At 37.6% G+C, this 17,187-nt stretch overlaps 1 protein-coding gene across 1 annotated transcript; it reads right to left on the bottom strand.

Moving 5' to 3' along the window:
• Positions 1-6,493: 6,493 nt before the first annotated feature.
• Positions 6,494-9,597, bottom strand: LOC124202628. Its single transcript, XM_046598974.1, has 6 exons — positions 9,452-9,597; positions 8,743-9,373; positions 8,454-8,682; positions 6,997-8,392; positions 6,782-6,937; positions 6,494-6,684 (listed from the first exon to the last, which is right to left on the bottom strand). The coding sequence occupies exons 2-4, from the start codon at positions 9,204-9,206 to the stop codon at positions 8,291-8,293; spliced, it is 795 nt and encodes a 264-aa protein (XP_046454930.1). The 5' UTR covers positions 9,207-9,373; positions 9,452-9,597; the 3' UTR covers positions 6,494-6,684; positions 6,782-6,937; positions 6,997-8,290.
• Positions 9,598-17,187: the final 7,590 nt, after the last annotated feature.

The raw sequence follows: 17,187 nt of genomic DNA, 5'->3' as shown, positions 1-17,187 counted from the left end.
TCAGTAAATGAATCCCCCCCCCGATCCCCGTGCACGGTATTTTTTAAAGAGTAATAATAACATACAAACTGAATCTAAAAACAAAACTTGAAATGAAAAAATATCGCATACAAAGTAAATAAAGCATAAAGAAAACTACAATAAAAACTTAAGCTACTTTATTAATTAATCTTTTATTAAAACTTTGGCTATCAGAGTCGGGCATCGCTCACTGAAACGCGAGCGCGCTCTGAGCTTTCCGCTCAGTTCCTCAAAGTGAGCGCGCTCTAGCTCAAGCTCACCCCAAAAAAAGCGAGCGCGCTCGCGCTCGTTTTCCGCTCGCGCTCTTCACACAAAAAAATCTCTGTCAAAAACTTGTATTTTCTCCTCTTACTCCTCTTAAAAGCGATAACAGTAGGTTATAGGTATTACAACTTCCTAATTCCTACACTTAAAAAGTTAAAAGGGTTCAACTTGCTAGCTTTTAGCTAGTTTTTGATGGGCAAAGTTACCAGTTTCGAGAAGATATTCCATTTTTTTTTCAAAAACACAAGTTTGTCAAAATTACTGTCCGATAAATTTGAACGTTTTGGAACAAAAATGAGTCCCGTAGTGCTGAAAAGATTAAAAAATATTGTGTTCATTGATAGCGCACTAAGTTTGGACCAAATTTTTTTATTTCTGACTAATAGAAATGGCGTTCGCGTTCGAGCGAGCCGCTCAGTAGGTCTCCGCTCAAGCTCGCGTTTTTTAAAATCGAGCGCTCTCCTGTTTCGCTCAAGCTCAGAGCGCGCTCCGCCCGACTCTGTTGGCTATTCACTTTGGTTTTATTTATTCGCACATTACCCTACTTATTTGATATACATTAAATAAAAACCACTTTCCTTATTACATAATTAAATTGTTCTTTGTAGTTCGAGTCATAAAGATATAATTACTGAATTACGACTAATTGAAGATTTTAGCAAATAATTATTTACATAAACCTTGATAGATACTGGATAAGCCGTATGACAACACGCGGAGCACTGTGTGAGTCATTTTCCCAGCTGAAAAAATGTCTGCGAAAAGTTCTCTCTCCAATAGTCTTCCTCACGCGTTGACATCAACAACGCTAAGGATGTCAGTCAGTAATGGAACAATGTCATTGTGATACAATTGAGAAGAAAACTTTGTTTGGTTGGACTGAAAGGAGGAGGCGAGAAGGCGGAGCTACATCAAACGCGTATAAAAGCAGACGTAATCCCTATCTAGGACGTCTATAGACTGCCGATTCACGAAGCAAGATTAACGCCAGTCACGAAACGAAAGGTAGTCCATTGCTCCTACCCATACGAGTTCAGCACACTTCAAGTGATTTGGATGGACATTCTGCTTTCGATAGTGAACGAATTCAGATTTCTGACGATACACAATTTCTTCTTACTGTAGTTCAATTTGAATCAGGTTAGTCCGGCAAGATTCGTGGCTGACATAGCGAAACTTTGAAATAATATTGTGATCACCATTTTTTTTTGTTTAAAAACGCATAAAATTATACAAAGATGTGCTATAATTGGTTCCTATTTATTTGTTAGTTCATTAATTTATTTATATTAGACAGCAATAATAATTTATTCTACAACAAACATGTGTCTGCAGCAGGTATGACGCGACCGCTGTTTTACAGTCTATTAATGTTGGCTTGGATGATCATATCTCTTTACATTTCCGCATCATCGTCCCAGCCTCTAAAGAATAACCAGAACGACTCTGATTCGGCGGAAGAGATAGAACAGTGGTCGTTTAAAGAGAAAAGGCCATTTTGCAATGCTTTTGCAGGTGCAGTATTCTTAAAATATGGTTACGAGGGGAAAAGATATAATCTAGCTGAAAGTTGCAGTTTCCTTGCAAGGCTGGCATAGATTATTTTATTTTTTTTTGCTAACCGTGAACATTCTCTACCTTAATCTTCAACGTACTAATAATTTTCAAAGAATTCAAAGTTTGTCAGTATATTCTTTTTTACAATAATATATAACATTTTCCGTAGGTTGCGGCAGAAAAAGGTCAATGATTAAGGATACCAAACATCCTCCTTATGAGAAGGCGGCGAGCAATCATCTACGTCTTCCAAATGCCGATACTAAGCTGTTGGACAAACTTTTTGCAAAGATACAACACCAAAGAGCTAACTTCGTTCAGCTGGATGACCCAGAATATTACTGATCATCACAAGAAATCCATGCTGTAGACAATGCATTAGTCACTGATGCGGTTTTCATCTCAAGTTTAATTACCATTTCAAAATTCAATGCGAAAATTATTGCCCTTGTTCAAAACACAAATTAATTATCACATATTGACAATAAAAGTTCCTAACTGGTTAAAGGTATACCTCGAATAGCTATAAACTTTAAATTAGATTAGACGCGACAACATTGCTCTTGTTGACTTCATTTTCGGCACATATCATCCCTTTTTTTAAATCGTCCTTGACGATAACATGTTCGTGCCATTTACCGTGTGATAGCGCCTTCAAAACTATTCCTACGGAGTCACTCATTCTTCAATCTAACCTATACTTCCTTATCCTCAGGACCTTCGGATCCTTCAAACTGCTGCCACTTTTCGTTTACTCTAATCCTGTATTAACACATGCTTTGCCAACTCCTCACAAGATTTTATTCTCAAACGCTTGCCCTATCTGAATTAGGCTCACAAGTAGACTCGTTACGGTATAGTCAGAATGGACCAAAAAAGGAAGTTACCCCAAACAAATCGAGGGTGGTCGACTCGAAAAAAATATTCGTACACCCACCCCCAATCTGTATTTTTAATGAAAAAATACAAAAAACATGAAAAACATGAAAAAATACGAAAAAATACGAAAAAATACGAAAAAATATGAAAAATACGAAAAAAATATCAAGGGTCCGGCAGTGCAGCATTGGAACGTTTTTGGAACTTTCCCTAGCAGAAAAGGGAAAAAGAAAAGGGAAGATCTTTATTGTTTTTGGGAAAAATGTTTGAAGAGGGGTAAAAAGAGACGAAAGGGAAAGGAAAGAAGGAGAATTATACGGGGGAGGAAAACAAAAGGAAGAGATGGAATGTTACTTTTATAGCCACTAGCTAATTAGTGCTAAGAGAGGCCGCGGATAGCGCCCTTAATCAAAACGATTTTTTGGAAAAACTAGCAAGCAAGTCAGCCGTGAAAACTACCCTGTACAATCAGTCCTTGGCGTGATGACATCTAGTGGGTGGAAAATTCAACTATTGAGATATGAGATGGCGCGGCGAAGCCCCGCGGTTTCACACAACCGTATGTTGTCTGACACTATTATAGGCGTTGTGCGACAACTACGTGTGGTTGCTGAACCATTTTTTGGAACTTTCCCCAGCAAAAAGGGAAAATAGGGAGTTTTTGTTAATTTCCGCTAGACTTTTGGAAGTATTTCACTTCATTATCTATTTATTTCAAAATGTTTTGGGGGCGGCACCCCAGGAAGGAAAAATTCCCCTCTGCACTGCCGGATCTTGAAAAATATGAAAAATAAAAAAATAAAAAAATGAAAAATACACAATTTACCTAAATCCCATGAAATCATCGTATCCGCGCAAACACAAATCAGATCACATAGGATCAGAGTCATCAAACCTATGGTTACTGCAGCCATATGGCGGGGAATTCTCTCAGAGACGATGACTTTCTTACGGGGTCTGGAAGCCATACCCCTCCAGCAAACTCTATTCCGCCTCCTACTTCCGCGATCTAATTAGCCATCTAGCGAGTACACTCCTCCAGCAAACTCTATTCCGCCTCCAACTTCCGCGATCTAATTATCCATCTAGCGAGTAAACTAAAAACTTCATTCGACTATTTTTGCCACTTTATTACCACCACAGACTAAGAGGGGAAAGACCACGATCGTCCCTATAGGGCTGAGAGCAACCGTCTTGGATCATGCTCGTGGCTCCCGCTGCGGCGCTGCGATCGATTTAGAGGAGACTTTTCGGTGAATTTTCCTTTATCCCTACTGATTAGAGTCTTCACACACCTTAATTTTAAAAATTGACTTTTTGTGCTAAGTTTTTACTTTTTACTTTGTTATTTTGTTCGTGATTTCTTGATTATGCAATAAAAATGTCAAATAGATTGGTTTATTTATTTGTGCCGTAATAAATTGGTTTTATGGACACCCTTTCCCGCTTATTTTGTGACGATTTATAATGAATCGTGAAACGCTGGATTCTTGTGTCGTTTGGAATTCAGGAAAATTTAGGCGCGATGTGTGAATTATGATATTTATGTTGTACGAATCAAGTAACAACACCCAGAAATATTATGTTATTCATTAAATTAATCAATATGTTACGAATTTTATCATTAAATTGACTTTATTTATTTTGACTGTTTTACATATCGCATATGTTATCAACTTTTATCACAACATTGTATCGTAGAAATGAAATAATTTTAACGCCGAACAAATTTGGCAAGTTTTTTTTTTTCATCTGAGCGTGTGATTCTGTTTTTTTTTGTTCGACGATCTCAATGAATTTCGCTTTTGAAAAACACCTGAAACGTAAAATGGGATATTGGAAAATTGCAGCTGTCATCATTTCTTTTTGGTGACTAATACACCCAATGGAGTAGTTGGACATCCTGCGTTGCGCATTCTCCGCAAATTCGAAAATCTCATTTGTGTCCAACTTGATCTGTGTCGCCTACAGCGTCTTATGGAAAAACCAACTTCTTCCCGTTAAAACAGTTGTTTTCTTACCTATAACTTTGATTTCCCCTCTTTTCTTCCTAACAGTGAATACTTTATTCATTTCTCTATTACCTAATTTTTATTTCTATCCCCAATTCAATCTGGTTAATTTTTAATTAATTTTTGTTTGTGACTGGTTTTTTTGTTGTCTCCTGTAGCAGAAGAATTTCGTTCGTAGCGTGGTCGATTCTGTCTAGAAACGTCTAGAAACGTCTGCTACAGGAGACGAACAAAAAAACCAGTCACAAACAAAAATTAATTAAAAATTAACCAGATTGAATTGGGGATAGAAATAAAAATTAGGTAATAGAGAAATGAATAAAGTATTCACTGTTAGGAAGAAAAGGGGGGAAAATCAGAGTCATAGATAAGAAAACAATTTTTTTACCGAGGAGAAGTTGGTTTTCCCATAAGACGCTGTAGGCGACACAGACCGAGTTGGACACAAATGAGATTTTCGCATTTGCGGAGAATGCACAACGCAGGATGTCCAACTACTCCATCAATGGCAAGTTTCTCTCAGCAACTGCTACCAAAACTGACTCAAAGGCATCTCTTAAAAACACTCTGTTTTTCTCAGCCAACGACAAAAATGACTCCTCTACGACACAAATCAATTTAAACAGATTGTATGAACTGAATATCAATCTTCCCCGTTTCTTGATGTTGGTAGGTTTTGACGCTGTGAAATTCGGGGGTAAATCCTCTGGACTTATGTCGACAGTGACTAGGCAATCTTGACAGAATGACGAATTCTGTCTTTTTCCCTTCTTTCTGTACGAGTGTACCATATATCCACAGATATAGTATATTACATCACAGTCTAGGACATCAAGCTTCTTTCCTTTTGCTGAATCATCTAATATGGTAGGTTCTTCATGGGAAGAATCGTTTTTAAGTTGAATTTCGCGAACAATTCCCTTCAATAAAATGTCATCGAAATACTTTTTGTTTTCTGATAGTTTTTGTTTGTTGCATTTGAATTGTTGTTTCATCCACGAAGTGTAAGACGTTAGCAAAACTTGCTTCTCTTCTTTATCATCACAATTTGAACCACGCAAAATCTGCTTAGTTGGATAGTAGAGCGAGAGAAGCCGAAAGAGTTCCAAGAAGGACGTGGCTGTTGGTTTATCGCCACATCTCCCACTCATTCTAATGATGCCAAAGAAACGCTAAAAAAGTAAAAAATTGAGAACGTAAGAACTTGTAAAATTTAGGTGTCTCAACAGTTGATAATAGACTGTTAAGAACAAAAAAATGTTGTCCATATTCCGTACCTCTATACAATCCTGATTAAATTTTCCTGTCGGGACGTATTTGTAGTTGTCTTGGAACAGAAGTTCAACAACGTCAATGGTCCTTAGTATCGTAACCCTGAGAATGTCAAGAGTTACTTTGGAGAGAAACGGCTCATAAATAATAGGCACATCTTCCGTAGAATTTCCTTCTGTAGACTTCAATACAGGATCACTATCCGCATTGCATACTGCATAACTCCACGTATAGCATTCTAAATCAATGACAGTTTCTTCAGCGGGTTTCGCCATGTTCATATCTTGAGGGCCAACGTTTGTTGTATCTTGCAGCAGTACTTCATCTTCCAATAAATTGTCTGGTAATATTCCGAAAGCGGCTTCTTCCGTTTCCTCGAGACACTTGAATAAATTTGATAGTACCTAGAAATAATGCAAATCAGAATTAATGAAGAAAAGAACTAATAATTTGTTATCAGGTGTTGTATATATACTGCTCGTCGTCCACATTCTCATCCATTCCAATTTCTCGGTGTAATTCCATCAATGGGACACCTTGCATTCATAACGTCAAAAGATTCATCCAGTTGTCTAAAAAGATTCTCCAATGGTTCTGTACCAGAAAATTGGGCAGACAATTCCTCGTTCTCATGTGTCCGGTATAGCTGAAGAGCATCAACTACTGATTTGGAAAGAACCTACAATTACATGGAATAGGCAAATGAGTAATAAACACATGATCATTCTAGCGTGATTCTAGTAAGTATTGATGCAAAAATAAACAAAATTGACTACCTGTACAGCCAGCTTGACATTCATTTTTTGAAAACTATTCGGGGACAGATGCACTGGTCTTAACTTTGGCACTACACTTAATCCGGTGCTTCCTCTTTTTACGTCGTTTTGAAATAAATTCAAAAGATCAGAGTATCTTATTGTTTTCACAGAAGCCTGAAATAGTAATATTTTGGTTATAAATTTATAATTACTACCTTCCATGAAACGCATACCTGGACTTCCTTGTGGTTAAAAATGTGGTTCCGGATACATTTAAAGAGATGTGGAACATCTCGCAAAAAATAAATATCACCATCAGCCTTTGGATGCTTCATTTTGTGATTTAACGCAGCTGTATCGGAGTTACATCCAAAAATTCCAAATAGTTTCCAAGCCGTATTATTTGGTTGCGATCCATCACATACGGTTGTTAGTACTCGTGCATCGCATTCTTCCAATAAAATAATTGCTTTTAATATTAGCTTATGCAATTGAGTGCCAGATGCGGCATTTTTGGACGCAAAAACGCCTATCGGTTGAATCCATCTTTCTTTGAAGGGTCGAAAAATGATAACTAAAGCGTGGTCGGCTAACTCTGGGGTCTCTAAGGGGACGGAATTTTCTTCTTCTTCCTTCCAAGAATCGTCCAGGGCAGAAATGTTGCTATCTTCTTCCTCAATATCTGAAGGATCGGCACGTAGATAAGTAAATCCTTTAAATTTAAAGGTATGTTTGTCAAAATGCAAATCCTGTGTGATCGACATCTCGTCCCACATGAGTGATCCATATCGTTCAGGTAGCGACTTATTCTTCAAATTTCTTCTTATGCACTGTAGTGCGAAGTCATTAAAACCGAATTCCGGTGACAGACTACTTATCATCTTTCTTAAAGTGTCCTTCGAGGGAAGAGGAAGGATGTTATTTACTCTGAGATGTTCGTACGTTGCCGGACTCTTCACTCTTATCAAAAGACATTCCAAGAGCCATTCCATCTCGAAACGCATATCCTTATTGTACTTATCTTTACATCTTGATTTAGCGATAATCGTTTTCACAACCAATTTTTCCTATAAATGACAAAAAAGTGCGTTAAAGTTAAGTTTACCTTTCTAAAATAGTTGAATTAATCAGTACGCAAGTATAATTTGTAAAATAGGTGATGTACTTCCGATACTTATTTATGGGAGATGTTGGGAATGTGTAGGTGAATGCTAGGGGATACAGAATTGTTGAATATACTACATACTTTTTCAGTATAAAAAAAGAAAAATTCGTCATATAGGCGTCACTATGGGGTCACTACAGCACTATGTTCACATACAAACTCATGGTGATTTAAGGAATGTCGGATAGGGGAACATGGATTGTTTTGGGCTGTATGGAAATAACCGTAACATGTTTAGGTTGTTAGTAGTTACTGGTTGTTTTGTTACTACCGTAAAATTAATAGAAAATGTAAAAACGAAGGCATAAGACAAATAGAAGCAATAGACTTCACTAGTTAAAATGGGAAGAATTCAACAAATCTTATACCTTTTCATCATTAATCTTGTCTAATATAACATTTATTTCGTCGTTCTTCAATGTTGCAACCTGCATGCGCATGTCTTTTATCTCTGCTTTCAGTGCCTACAATACACGAATATAAAATGTATTTTAAGATAACCAAAAATTGCAGTCTAAAATTTACTGCTATCTCTTCTTTTTTCTTTTTCAGTATAGATTTTCGCCTTGCTTCATTTTCGGCTTTAGCAGCTACTTTGTGGGACAGCTGCTTCATGGTTAAATACTTGTGATTAACTTTTGTATGCATCTTCAGCGTCTTCATCCTTTTCATTTGCATCTGCAAAGCCTTATGTAGAAATTTGCAACAGGTGCATTTGTTGGTTGTGTCAGTATCAGATAGAAGAAGACTACAACTGTGAAATTAAAAAAATTATGAGTTTATAGTTATTGATATGAACAAGGAATTAACCTACTTATAAGCTCTCCAAATTCCATCAACCAATTTCCCATTACGAACCAATCCAGAATTTTGTTGGGGATACTTTTCAGGATTGTTTACTATTCCTGGGCAGATTCTTGCTTCATGTAGTTTTCTTAGCATGTCTTCTACTTCTGCCACTGACGTGAAAGTACCGCCGTTTTTCCCCTCAATTTCGGTGATGTCACGATTGAGTATAGTGTGCGAGAATGTCCGTTTTTTAAAATCAACAGATGCTATTTTTTGTATAGCAACACTTTTTTCTTTTTCTTGGATTTCAAAATAATTAATACAACCTTCGACAGAAAAATCTCCTCTTCTCCAAGATGATGATGGTAGAATAATGCTATCAATTTCCTGCTGTATGAGTGGGGGATTCTCTTCTACAGTACGACAAGTAATAGCTTCAAAAGATGGGTCTACATCAACTGCTTCTTCATTTGGTTCTTTGGGAATCATTTCTTGTATGTGTGTTACCACTTTCTTGGTTGGTTTGAAGCCAGCTTCATTTCTTAATTTTTCTTTACTCGTTCTTGATCTGGAAGGGGTTAGTCCCTTGTAAGTATTGGTTGTGTCGTTGAGTGGCTTTCTTTCAGCTGGTGGTTTTCTCTGCACTGTATCTGTGACTGTATGTTGCAACAAAACATATGTAAGGTTTATGTACAAAAAAGTTATAATAATTAGCAATGGTTATTATTTCTTACATGGGAAAATCTGTGGATAAGCATCCTTTTTTAATGTCCAATTTTGTCGTGGAATACATTTCACTTGTCCATCAATGATAAATTTATCTTCTTTTACGATGTCTTCTTCTTTAAAGTGAAATTCACACAACCTAGAAGTTTTTTTAAGTCAGTGCCATTGATAGGAATTTTCTCAGACCAGATATTCTTTAAAATGTAGTCTTTTGGTACATAAAACAATCGTGATTTTTTGGGATCTGTTACATTAGTAGTAGCACCCAAGGTTTTCTTCCCACGATAATGATTAGGACAACCTTGAATGAAACAATATTCCGGCATCTCTTGTCCTTAAATCACGACACATTTGTAAAAACTATTATTCTATTTTAGCTGCTTTGCCATGGTACGGCATACTAAGACTAAGACCACCACTACTTATAAGACTATTTGGAGCCTAAATTTTCCTGAATTCCAAATGACACAAGAATCCAGCGTTTCACGATTCATAAATAATTCGTCACAAATTAAGCGAGAAAGGGTGTCTATAAAACCAATTTATTACGGCACAAATAAATAAACCAATCTATTTGACATTTTTATTGCATAATCAAGAAATCACGAACAAAATAACAAAGTAAAAAAGTAAAAACTTAGCACAAAAAGTCAATTTTTAAAATTAAGGTGTGTGAAGACTCTAATCAGTAGGGATAAAGGAAAATTCACCGAAAAGTCTCCTCTAAATTGATCGCAGCGCCGCAGCGGGAGCCACGAGCATGATCCTCATTGGCTGTATAGGAGATAGTCGTCTTTCTATTCTTAGTCTGTGTTACCACATAGGGACATCACTTTGTTCTTTTTTAAGGATACATCCGGAATCGGTAGCTAAATGGATAGAGCATTGGATTATAACGATAGGGGTACGGGGAGATACGTTGTTCGCGCACCGTCTATTTTTGTTTTTGTTTTATTTAATTTAAAAAAAAATTGATTAATCAATACAAAATGAAAATATTTTTATAAGCAAACCCATCGTTCTTAACGTAGATAATTTTAATACTATGGAAAAAGGAAAAGAGCGACAGACAAAAGGACTTAGAAAAAATTCGTAGAAAAGCCCCTACCAGCTAGTAAATGACACAGCCACCGACCCCCGTGTAGGCTAAATAGCTAGATTTTGCTTGATTGGTCATCTAAGGCTTATGGAAGGATTCAAAGTTGAGCGCAGTAACCATAGGTTTGATGACTCTGATAGGATAGGGCTGTTTGACATGCTTTTTCACATTTGTGTCCATCGCGGCAACGCAGCAGTCGTTGGAAGGTTTTATGTGCTAGAGAGCCTAAGGTATTGGGCCTCGCTTTGTCCGTTGTGGGTTTTAGCTGGGCGGGGGGGGGGTGAGGTGGGGTGAGGTGGGGGGTCGGATCGGATGGGTCAGACAAAGCGGGCGCAATGCCTGTGGCTCTCTAGCCAAAGGATGCCACGTAGAGCGGTTTTCGCAGATTTTATTGAAAGCTCCCAGGAGCCTCCCAAACGTGGAGCTGCTGCGGGGGGGGGGGGGGCTAAAATGCCAGTCAACTGGTTTTTTCAATTTGTAATTTTTCGAACCAGTTCTTGCGGTTTCCATCATGATAGTGCTATGTTGATTTCTTGTTCTCCTGCTACCAAATTAGTGCCATTATCTGTAGCACAACTTGGAAAAACAACGGCGATCTGTGAGAAAATACGTTGACGAATGATTCCAAGTCGAGCCAATCTCCGATCTCGAGATGAACTGCACGGTATTCCAAGCAGTTAGACATAACACCATAACGCATGACAGTTCTCCGGAACATGACGAATGATAAAGGGCCAAAAAATCAATTCCGACATTGGTGAAAGGCGGAAGGTGAGACTTCAGACGACTCCCTGGAGGTGAAGGCGCCAATCAGAGAAGGATCTGGTTGGCTTGTTTTGAGTTTGCACGAAAAACTATGGCAGATGACTTTGTTGATGGTAGCTCTCGGGTGAAGAACATTGTATTGGGCGCGTATATAGTGTAGAGTTGGTTCGGTATGAAGGTAATGAAGGTCAAGTTTATGAATGTCGCTGATTACCATTATAGCCAGTTGACTGTCTGATGATAAAACAATCGGGTGTTTTACGTCTTCAGGAAGTGACGAATGTTGCAGTTTGCCCCCTACTCGAATGATGCCGAAGGTATCCAAAACCGGAGTTAGGGTGGCTAACTGAGATGCAGTAGGCACAGGCTTTTTCCGTTTTAGGCATCTTTTCTCCTCATCGAAAAAAAAATGCCGCTGGTTGACGCGACCCAGTCGGAACCGTATCGATATCGATTCAAGACTTTTGACAGAATTATTAATTTAAAGACTCCCACCCTTTAACTCATTTATCAATGCTCAAAGTTATATAGCTCCCTATTATACCTTTGGCGAAATGAAGTTTTCGGTGCTTTTTTTTCGCATTGTTTATGTCTTGAACAAATGTCTATTCCCACCTTGCAAAAGTTTACTCTGTTTAGGTTAAAAGCGAATGCGCACATTGAATATGATATCGATTCAAGACTTTTGACAGCATTATTAATTTATGAATACATGTAGGCCTAAATTCAAATAATATTAATATTTTTAACATTTAACAAAAACATAATTGGATTATTAAAAGGGAAATGGAGGAGGAAGCGGAAAGGACAGCAAGAGAAGACAAAATTTTTTGTTTATTCAAATTGAAAACCTGAAATGCCAAACAATAGCTGGTGTATTTACGGAACTCTTACTCGACAACTACGTTTCAATTAAAAAACGTAATGATACAGACTTAGTTGTGGGACCTTCCATTGCTGGAGTACACAGTCCTGGTACTAAAGTAGTCGCAAAGGTAATTCTTTTTGAAAAACATTTCTGTTTGTGATCACTTTTAAAAGTTGAAATCAATTTAGATGTGGTTTTCGTATTTACGCGATGACAATGATGATTTTCCTGTAATGACAAAATTAATTACCTTATATAAATTAATGGAACGTGGAAATCTGAAAAGTTACGTTGATTTGCAAAAAAAAATTATTCATGCAGTGAGTAATCAACGCACAAATCATACATTGGTTCAGGACCGCGCCATTGTAGGTAGAACTTCTCCGCATTTTTGGTGAGTCAAAATATTAAGAATAAATTTATAAGTTTACAATTTCTAAGTTGTTTAAATTTGAAATTTTTGTAGGACATCTATTCGGAATTCAAAGCAAAAATCAATCACCAACAATAGTGGAATAACGCAAAAATACAGAGAATATCTGAAATGCACCATAGCTCCTGATCAACACGACTTCTTCCTTGCTGGAGAAGAGAAGAAAAAAAATTGTAATTAAAGAAAAGATGACACATACCAAATTGTCAAACAAAAGGTTGATACAGAAGATGACAGTGAAATGATATACCTTTGCCACAAAGGTATTTATAATTTTTTTATTGATATTGGTAAAACAGCAAACTAAAGCGGAAAATTAGGTCAGGAACTTCAATGTTGGACTCCTCTTGTAGACTACCTGGCTTTCTTTAATGGAAAGGGGGGAATGTTAGAAATCCCTCTTCCCTATGCCCGTGCCAAAGCTGTCAACTTTCGCATGTTTAGTCGTGTATTACGTAACGCAAAAGTGACAGATGAGGATCCAACAACAAAGCTAAAACTCATTGGCTATCGTCTCACTGTAGCTGATGGAGTGGGGGCATAAATGAAAAACATATCCTTGAACACATTGACTAATGTCTTGCAGATGACTATTCTACAGATGATTGCTCTCAAGACGCGGGAAATGACACAGTAGGCGAAACCATTGACGAAGTCATTGCTGGTGTAAATACATCAACTTCTAATGTGATTTCAAGAAAAATTATCGAAAAAAGTATAACGGGATATATTTCATTTAATTGCATTAACCAATAATTTATAATGCAACTTTTACAAACAGAAAATCGCGTGTCAGAAAGCGAAAAAGAGAAATTTTACTCGACAGATGACAATATATTTGAAGCTGCAGAATCAAACATTTCTTTGAATCGCTTCTCAGTACTTGATTCAGACGTACTACCAACCATCACTAAAGCTGTTTCATCCAACTACAGTGTTGAACATTGCTCTGTTGGACCAGGATTTACAGTTTCTTCAAATCCAAATTCCGGATCAGATTTGGTGTCCTAGAATCACAAATTTCTTCTTTACTTAGTCTAATTGATTCTGAAGAAGAAACGACACCCAGCACAGAACGAAATTAAAAGGTTTCCACATCCATGAGTTATGGCGTTGGAAATCACAAAACTCTTTTGGTAAGAACAAATTTAATTACATCTCGCACATGAATATTTCGTTACATTTTCTAATACTAGATAAACCAATACAAAATGCTGTGGTCCAGGAACAGTTTGAAAAAGGGGTCAAACGACCGTATATTGTTTTCCGACCAGAAACAACAACCGGAAGAAGCTCAATTACGCCCTCAACTACAGGCATACCAGCAATTAAAAAGAAGCAACTAGAAATGAAAGGCGTCTGCCCTTCCCTATTAACAGTTCCGAAACTTCCAGACATTAGGCCATAATTTTTTAACTGTTAATGATGCTCGTTACAGTAATCTTCGTGTCTAAAAAATAAATGTGACAGTAGTAAAATGGTCCAATAGAATTTAACAGCATTTCGAAAATATCGCATTAGTAACGGCGGTTAATATAGTTAGCGTAAACAGCTGCAAGTCATATCAGACGACAAGGCCATGAAGTACAGATTGTATACTTGTATAGATGTCATGAAGTACAACTGTACTTAAGGACAAGGCGACAACGAGGAACAAATCGAGGCGTCGTAAGGAAGTATAAAATTACGACGCTTTTTGTGTTAAAAGTACGCACCCTTTAGTTAAATTGCTCTATTTTTGCAAAATAATTAATACTGTGCATCGTGAACATTCAGATTTGGACTTTGTGGCCAATTGATGTTAAGTAAATTTTTGGCATGCACGAATAGATTTTATGTCAGCATTTCTGAGAGTAAACTCGAGTGAGAGCATAAATGACTCAGATTATTGTGCAATTTATTTTACATCAGGTAAATTCGTGCAATTATTTGACTTGTATCTATTTCAAAGTGTGTTTATTCACCATCCCGGTTGGAGCCCTTGTTGATTCGGTTGCTCCATTGCAGCCAAAATTTACAATAGTGCATGCTTAAAGATAGTGTCAACCCTTTCATCTTAAAAATCAAAATTTCATCATGTTTTTGGCCTTTTTCCTGCCGTGAAACACCAAGGGAAACAAACACACCAACACTGTGGCTTTAAGGAAGTATTGAAAATCGATTATAAAAACAAGTTAATTGGGAATCCTCTTCTTCGAGAGCACATTCATATCCAACAACTGAATGTGTGTAGATTTTACTTCAACAATACAATTTTCGGATATCATACAAATGATATCGGAATATCACGGGTAGATTTTGGATAAATACAATGATTCACAGTATTAATCCAAAATTGATTTGCATTGACATTATCAAATTTGGATTTCCTTAACATAGCAGGGTTGCTGTTTAATTCTCCCATTCTTTTTTAGAGTTATGCAAGATCCTTTCCTCTTTTTTTTATCATGCGCTTTAGTTTACCAAGCAGGGTTTCAAATGGAAATGAGGCCAATTCGTGAAGAGAGCATTTGAAATAGATACAATCATCAGCAAGGTGAATTAGGCAATGAACATTATAAACCATATGCTCGTCACCGTAGATCGAACCAAATTGAAAAGCGTAAAAAACTAGATATTGTTTGCTTTAAGATCAAATCCAGGCTAGGCTTATTAGGGAAGAACAAAATACGACATGCAACGTGAAACAGTAAAAAATGATCATATTTCTCATCTGAAAAAATGTCTTTTAAAAGGATTGGACCAGTGTAAAGAAGGAATGTTTTAAATCATGTTGCTTCCCTATTCATGTCATTTCAATTAGACGCGGTGTCGCGGTTTACCTGTATTCTGATAATATTCAGATGTATACATCTTTCACACTGGACCCGGACCACAATGACCAGAAGTGGGCCTTCTCCTCTATCACTGCCTGTGTTGACGAGACGAAGCAATGGATGACGTATAACCTTATCAAGTTCAATGAGTCAAAGACTAATGCTCTAGTGGTGCACTCTAAGTCCAGTCGGTGTAAAACTGCTGCTCTTCCTCTGATTGTTGGTGAATCGTCTATCCTACCATCGGACTCTGTTCGGAACCTTGGTGTCATCCTAGACAAACATTTGACTATGCAGCAACAAATTAATAATCTAATAATATATATCTGATAATATCTGTCGGACGTCCTTCTACCAGCTAAGGAGAATTGCCAAGATACGGATATTTCTCTCACGGCCGGCTGCTGCCCAACTTGTTTCTGCTTTCGTGCTCTCACACATAGACTATGGCAATTTTCTTCTGGCTAATCTTTCAGCAACGCGACTGTATCCACTACAGAAGGCTCAGAACGCTGCGGCGGGGCATTATGGGCATTACTCGCGTCATTACGGGCGCTCGTCGACGAGACCCAATGACGTCACATTTGAGAGATCTCCATTGGCTGCCTATCTTCTACAGGATTCACTTCTAGATCACGGTTTTGACCTTCTGATGTTTGAACGGTTTTTCCCCCTCGTACTTGTCTAGTCTGTTAAGGCGTCAGAGCTTTGCTAACCCGGGTGAGTTCAACCAAGTTTCAACCAGGTAAGAGAAGTTTATTCTCTCTTCCTTTTTTTTCTCAAAGACAACATGATTAGTCCCATGTATAATAGGTCAAACCATGATGTCATTCATCTCATCGGTTCAACAAATGGCAGCTCAACTTACCGACTTACAACTACCGATATCTGAACTACAAATCATATCAAAGGTTCTTATGTCTCTCCCAACTAACTACTTACACTTCGTATCAGCCTGGGATAGTGTTCCTGCAGCTGAAAAGACTATCACTCTGCTGACATCGAGGCTATTGAAAGAAGAGAAAATGACAAATATTCGTAGTCAGAACAAACCTAGTTCACCTGATGCAGCATATTTTTCCGGAACTCCAGATCAGTCATGTATGTTATATACTAGACTGCATTTTATTCTTTTTATATAAACTAACAACTGTACTGTTACAACACAGCCTCTTCTCAATTTCGCGGTGGCTATCGAGGAAACCGTGGAAACTTTCGTGGAAACCGTGGCGGTCATCCTTACCGCGGAGACCGGGGTTCTAATTACATCAGACCCCAATGCACATATAAACATTGTGGAAAGCCAGGCCACACGGCTGACAAATGCCGGAAGAGAATTCGAGATGAAAGCAACAACCAAGACTTTGGATACACATCAGCCTTCATGAATTTCTCAACCAGAAGGTGTGGACATAAACAATTCTCTTTATATACCCAAACTAACGAATGTCGTTTCAGAGCGTTTGACTGGTTTGCTGATAGTGGCGCTACCCAACATATGACTGACCAGTTACCAATCATGCGGAACTTTCTGTCAGTTGACGACGACAATTGGCTTGTCACTGGAATCGGAAATTCAAAACTTGCTGTTAAAGGCAAAGGCGAAGTTGAGATCACATCATTAGTAAATGGAGTGAACCTTAATGGTAATTATTAATACGTTGTCAACCATAAAAGAGATTTGGCTTATCACTTGTGCTCACTAACAGGTGTGATCAGAGATGTCCTATATGTACCAGGACTAGGTACAAATCTATTCTCCA

Source organism: Daphnia pulex, chromosome 9, assembly GCF_021134715.1.
Source record: "Daphnia pulex isolate KAP4 chromosome 9, ASM2113471v1".
Taxonomy (NCBI): domain Eukaryota; kingdom Metazoa; phylum Arthropoda; class Branchiopoda; order Diplostraca; family Daphniidae; genus Daphnia; species Daphnia pulex.
Note: the sequence above shows the minus strand (reverse complement) of the source record. Positions and strands in the feature narration are given on the sequence as shown.

Bases quoted from the DNA above. Each gene is read 5' to 3' on its own strand.
- LOC124202628 (XM_046598974.1), bottom strand. From the start codon at position 9,206: ATGATTCCCAAAGAACCAAATGAAGAAGCAGTTGATGTAGACCCATCT. The intron at 8,683-8,742 runs GTAGGTTAATTC...TTAATTTCACAG, and splicing joins GGAATTTGGAGAGCTTATAA to TTGTAGTCTTCTTCTATCTG. The intron at 8,393-8,453 runs GTAAATTTTAGA...CGTGTATTGTAG, and splicing joins AGAAAAAAGAAGAGATAGCA to GCACTGAAAGCAGAGATAAA.